This window comes from Castanea sativa, chromosome 1, assembly GCF_040712315.1.
Source record: "Castanea sativa cultivar Marrone di Chiusa Pesio chromosome 1, ASM4071231v1".
Classification (NCBI taxonomy): Eukaryota; Viridiplantae; Streptophyta; class Magnoliopsida; order Fagales; family Fagaceae; genus Castanea; species Castanea sativa.
In genome coordinates, this window is record NC_134013.1 from 84143500 (window position 1) to 84149811 (window position 6312).

Genomic DNA, 6312 nt, shown 5'->3' on the forward strand with positions numbered 1-6312 from the left:
TATCAAATTTTTCAATATATTGAAATAATCGATTTTGTATAGTAGACACTTTCTAGTTTCTACTAACACATACCTAACTTTACAACATGTTGAAGTAGTTGATTACGGAAATCAGATATATCCGTAGTATTATTTTAAAAAGGGGAAATATAGTGATACATATACATACCAAAAGAGAAGAATGCCCACTAATAAGTTTCACCTAATCTTTTAGTTAAATATTAGACGCGAGATATATATAATGAAAAAAAAAAAGAAAAAAAAGAAAAAAGAGGAATGCCTCATCTTATTAATCATCATCTATGTAATTAATTATGAATATAAAAATAAAAATACTATAATTCTTTTAATATAATATATATATGAAGAAGAAAAACATAAAGAAATTAAATAATAAAGAAGCCACAATATTGTCTGTCTTGTAGTAAAAAAGGCTCCGTCAAATCTATCATCAACGATACCCTCTTCTAAACTTCTAACGGCTTTTCTCTTTACCCCTTTTAAACTTTCAACCGTTTACTCCCCCGCCAAATATTGCAGTATATTTACATCTCTATATCCAATACAAAAGTGGCAAAATACCTTGCCTCACAAGCCACATTATTCACAACCCCTTAGCCACCACCTTGACACTACTAGGAAGATAATCAGAATCCCCAAAGCTCCGGCTATCTGATTCGGTGTCAATTTCAAGCCTAACAACCATTGATGAATCATTAAGGCTATTGTTGGGAAGGCATGCCTTGAGCTGGTGAAAACTTGGAGCTAGTGCTTTCTCTGTCCATTCTTCTAAACTTGTTCTTCCTAGCCATACCCCACTAGTAATCTTATCCAGTGCCTCACCTTGTACTTCAATTGAAATTCCATCGCCTATAATGGTGGTGAATTTTTTACTGACAGAACTTGTGATGTTGCGGCGGATGGGGCTTAAGTTCACCGGCTTAAAGACAATAGTGTCATCGACAGCCTCAAGGAGTTCACGAGGTGCTGCTGAGGTCGTGGGTATTCTTGTATTCGTATTGCTATTGAGGCCGTGCTCATATTCGTGATCAATTGTGAGATCACTTGAATTGTGTGAATTATCTGCCCTTTCATCCTCTGCATCAGCAGTTTCATTTAGATCAAATGCTAAAGCTGAAGTTGTGTCCTTCTTACTAGGCTTAGTTGGTCTGTCTTCGTCATGTAGCCAATGGGCTCTTCGTTTTGCAGTCCTCTCACAAAGGGATAATCTTAGATGCCAACCTCCTCTTGCTAAACTGGCAAGCTTATCTTCATCAAGTGAAATTCCGTTGGATAAGTATTTGAGATTATCTGGCAGCCAATTAGCAGTAAGAATGAAGATGACATTTCCAAGACTGATTTCACGTCCATGAGAATCAGCAAGCCGTCCTCTTTCCATTGCCCGTTTGATGCTCCCTCGGATTAGCATATCTGCTTCATCAATGTCCTCAAGCATGATTACTGAAAAGGGGTTCCTCCTAACTGCCTCTGCAATTCTATCCAGAGCTGTTTTACCACGGAAACTCAGGTCTGATTCCCCATCATCGCGTCGAGAACCAAGACAAATCATTATTGGATTGGCCTCAGATACCAGTTCTGAAAGAGCTGAAGCCATCTTCTTCTTGCCAACCCTGTCGGGACCCATAAATAATATCCACATGTCACCTCTTGATCCAGCACCACGTTGTTTTCCATTGCCCACTTTGCACTGGGTCACACTCGTAGCTAAAGCCGATGCTGCATCCTGCTGCCACCATACCTTCTCCATTAGACCCCTGACGAGCTTCTTGAATGAGTCAGCATCTAATGTGCTAAGCAGTTTATTGCTCTGCTTTTCATGCAAGTTGTTCTGTGGTTCAGAAGACATGCAGCCCAAAAAGTCTTTGATGCGCTCTTTATGGACAGGGCTGGTATCACTGACCTTTGGTCGCCCAAGAATCAGGTCTGTCTTTACAGGGCTGCCTGGTGGGGAAACTGCCCTCTCAGAGGGTTGAGTGGGCACTTGATTAGTGTTTGGTTGCAGGGTTTCCCCAAGAAGTCTGTTCATTTGTAATTTGGGTTGGAAAGATCGGCGAGCAATAACATTTGGATTGTACAAGCCTGCCATCGAGGGAGGTACAGGAGAAATTCTCTCAGAACTGAGATTGGGATGATGAAAACTAGGATGAAGACGAAAGCATGTATCAATCCATTTCTTCAGTAAATCTTGACGCCTCTGCTTTGAAGTCAGTTCTTGGTCCTTGGGCTATAAAAATACAAATGAAGATTTGATTCATTTAACATAGAAGTTCTATAATCACCCATTAGTAAATAGAAAAGAAGAATCTTGCTATTTGAGTTTGTGAATCAATTTGATCTAAATTTACCTGAGTCTGATCCATTGTTTTAGCATCATCGTCATTGGCTTTAGCATTTTGCAACCACTGTGGCAGTTGAGGTCGAGCTGCTTCTGATTTAACCTCAGAAGATGATTTCTCAAACTCCTTGGGTAAAATTTTTGCTAGCTCTTGTTCGTAATTCTGCATGCATTGTGGGCAACAACTTGTTCTTCGAGCAGGGTCCAAATTCTCCGAGAGACGTCTTGGTGCGGTTGCTCCAGCTGTAAAGCCCTTCAATGGAGACAGAGACTCAACAGAGCTGCTGAGAATCCCATTGGTGCCAAGCCTAATTGTCAAGAATAATAAAAGTAAATAGACAGTACCAAATTAGGAAAGGAGTAACCACGCGTTTGAAGCCCAAGTGAAGCACATTCAAAAGCAAAACATCATGAAGCCCCAAATACTGTTAATTCGAACATGAACTATGCTTGTGCTTTATGAACAGCAAATTCATCTGTATCTCCAAATCAAGCAAATAGCTAGGCTGATATAGTATATAGATTTTAGATCATTACTAACTTTTTAAAGAATAATGGATTCTATAAACAGCAAATTCCAACACCACAGTAGCAGATAAGAGGGTGTTATGGCATGTGAAACTTTCTAATTCAATCAAACAAGTCATCCATGCCACGCAGTTTTCAAAATTTACAAACAAAACTAGAGGACAAACAATAATACAATCGAAATCCTTCAAAATAGAACTAAAAAAAAACCAACAATCAAATGCCAAGCCAAAAAAAAAAAAAAATGATTCAATTATAATTGTAAGCATTATACCATAATCAAATCAAAAGAACACCACCAAAGATACCTTGGAAACATTCCCGGAATCGCTCTAGGAGCAATTGGCACTGCCTGAAGATCCCAATCATTTTCCATAGAAGGATGATAAACCTGGCACCTCAAATAAGTCTCACAAGTAGCAGTCCCAATCAACCAAACCCGCCCCCCACTCCCTTCTCCAAACCTCCCCAATAGCTTCCCCATCTCCGCCACCGCGGCACGCCCCACCTCCGAAACAACCTGCTGCTGCTGCAACCCCGAACCCGGCCCCGCCCCCGCCACCCCGAAACTCACTGGCTGCTCAACCAGCCATTTCAAATCACCCAAATTAACAATAACACCACCACCAGAGCCCGAATTTGCAATCCGGGTGTCAACCAAATCGCCCAATTCTTTAACTTTGGCAGGTATTTGCGCTCTATCCGAAGAAAACTCCTTGTCCCAATGGATCACCTGAGCATTTTTCAATGCCCCATCCCCCAATTCCTTATTCTCAATCCTCCTCAGTAGCTCTTTCACCACCGCCTCAGGCTCCGACTCGCCGACCAATACCGGGTTCCTCTTCTTGCTCCTCAGCAAAATATCAACAACCCGTTTCACCTCCTCACCTCTCTGATGTCCCAATTGGGCTGCACTCCCCTGTTGCTGCAACCGTGGATTCAAGTACAGATTCCTATTTGTCGCAGTGGGTCCACCTCTAAATCCCAATCCAATAGGACCCGAGTTGGGAATCGAAGAAGCCGAAGGCGAAGACGAATTCAGAGACTGCTCAATTGTGGCCTTAACAGCCGGGCTGGAAAAGCTAGCTTCTCGCATAACTCGACTCACACTTGGGTCATCGAGAATCGATATAATCAGCTGCTCGAGCTCGACTTTCACCGCCAGAAGTGGCTGTTGCTGCTGCTCGGGGCAGCCACGCCGCTGATGCGCCTGCGCTCGCTTCAGCGCCGCCATAAGAGCATTCGAGATTGGCGGCTCGATACCGGGGCTGAGGTTCTGAGCCGTGGGGAGGCGCTCGAGCGCGACGCTGAAGCAAAGCTCGAGAGCTCGACACTGGAGTGGGTGGGAAGAATTGGGATGGGACTTGATACAAGCTTGGCGGAGGTAGCCGGAGGGCGAGGCCAAAAGCGTCGCCGCCACATGTAGCGGCGTCGTTTGGCCGTGGTTCCGCCTACCCGCCTCCGCGATCGAGTGGTTCAACACGCTCGCCGCCTCCGCCGTAAGGGTTTGCTGGATCGTACTCAATCCTGCTCTCATTTCCAACTACCCTTTTAACTAACAAAATACAGTTAAATATTTTTTTTTTTTCTTTCTTTCTTTCTTCTTCTTCTCCAAACTTAAAAAATTTCTGCAATGAAAAAAAAAAAAACTAAAAGATTGTAATACTTCTAATGTTATGTGCAGAACACAAACAAAACAAACAGGGTGTGAACTTGTGTTCGTACAAAATGGACAAATTCGTGATTTTCAGGTTTTTTTCTTCTTCTTTTTTCTCAAAAGCTAATAAAGCCTTTTTTAGCTTTAGAGAGAGAGAGAGAGAGAGAGAGAGAGAGCTTTAGAAAGCTTCCTTTTTCCTTATAGGAATCTATTTTTATCTATGCTCAGCTATTGCTATTGCTATGCAATCTATGTAGCTCTCTATATTTTTGCTTTGCTTTTGCGCTCTCTCTCTCTCTCACTCTCATAAAAGAGGATAGTGTAAGAGAGAAATTCAACGCGAAAAGGAAACATCAGATCCCCTCCTTCACACAAGAAACAGCTTTCTCTTTCTTCTCTCTTTACTTTCTTTCTCTCTTTTGCCTTCTACTACACTTTCTATCTCTATCCATCTATCTATCTATCTGAAAAATCAAAAATAGGCAAAATGAGGGTGCGCTATCAAAAGACAAAATACCCTACAAATGAAATGATGAAGGCAAAAAATAGAGGGTGGTGAAAAAACAAAAATTAATAATATTGGACCAGTCTTTCTCAAAAAATACTACTTCTCCTATTAACCTAACAGTAACAAAGAGTGAAAGAAAAAAAAAAAAAAACTATGTAAAAGTAAAAATTAGTTATGGGTACAGAGTGATGGGACCATAGGGAGGAAAAAAATGAAATTGTTTTAGTACTTTTTTATTTATTGAAGAGAGAGAGGAAAAGAGAATTTATGGAAAATAGAGTGTTGGACGTACTATCAGTTTGCGAGGATTTCTGGAAAATGCTTTCTGGGCAGAGAGAGCAATCTGCTATCCTTTTTGGGTCGTCTTTTCTTTTATTATTTTTTCACTTTTTTTTTATTATTATTATTTTTTTTTAATTTCTCTTGTCTCAATGTGTGTTAGAGATAATGGAAGGAAGAGGAGAGAGAGAGAGAATCAAAGAGTGGATATTACTTACTTTTTATCTCTCTGTTTTTTTTTTTTTTGATAAGTCAGACTATGGATTGACTGCCTTTTTTATTTTCCTCTCTCATTTATTTTGCAATAGTATTTCTGTTTCACACTTTGTGTGAAGAAGGGTAGGGTAACACATGATCACGCGCTTACCATAGGTGTGTTGCCATACTTTTACTACACTCCATTATTAGAAAATTATCAAATATTGACATTGGGGTGAGGGTTATCTGATAAATATAAGTGTTTGTGAAGTGTAGAAAATAAAAGTTGAATTCAAATTCCAAGAACATTTATGGTTTGTTTGGCATGTAAGTTTTAACACAATAATTCACATTTTAAACAATATTACATACATTTTTTTCACCTACATGTATATCAAAAACACCCAAATAACATAACTCAAACTATTCTACCAAACACTCCCTTAATTTTTAAATCTCTCGTCCTAAATCAAAATTTTTTTATTTCTTAACTTTTTTTTTTACTCATGTATTACAATTTTCTAAAGTTCCACTTTCTTCTTTTCAAATGATAAGCATACTTTAGTCGCTTTAAACATAAACTCAAAAACATACAAAGTGTAAGTAGGGTAGGTCACGCGCTTGGAATTGGCGTGGGGAAGAAAGTGAAAACTGATGATCTTTTTATTCTCTCTTAATTCTTGCCTTTCAACCAATTTTCTGCTTTTCACACGCAACCGCTGCACTGCAAAGGTATCGCACGGCTTTAACCTTTTCATACTTCACACTTTCTTTCTCGCTCTCTCT

The 6312-nt window shown here is 40.0% G+C and overlaps 1 protein-coding gene across 1 annotated transcript; it reads right to left on the bottom strand.

Annotated features, from left to right (window-relative positions):
• Positions 1-269: 269 nt before the first annotated feature.
• Positions 270-5275, bottom strand: LOC142616383 (protein SUPPRESSOR OF MAX2 1). The gene is made up of 3 exons (XM_075789247.1): positions 3193-5275; positions 2367-2664; positions 270-2245 (listed from the first exon to the last, which is right to left on the bottom strand). Exons 1-3 carry the CDS (start codon positions 4419-4421, stop codon positions 605-607), a joined length of 3168 nt encoding a protein of 1055 aa, XP_075645362.1. The 5' UTR covers positions 4422-5275; the 3' UTR covers positions 270-604.
• Positions 5276-6312: the final 1037 nt, after the last annotated feature.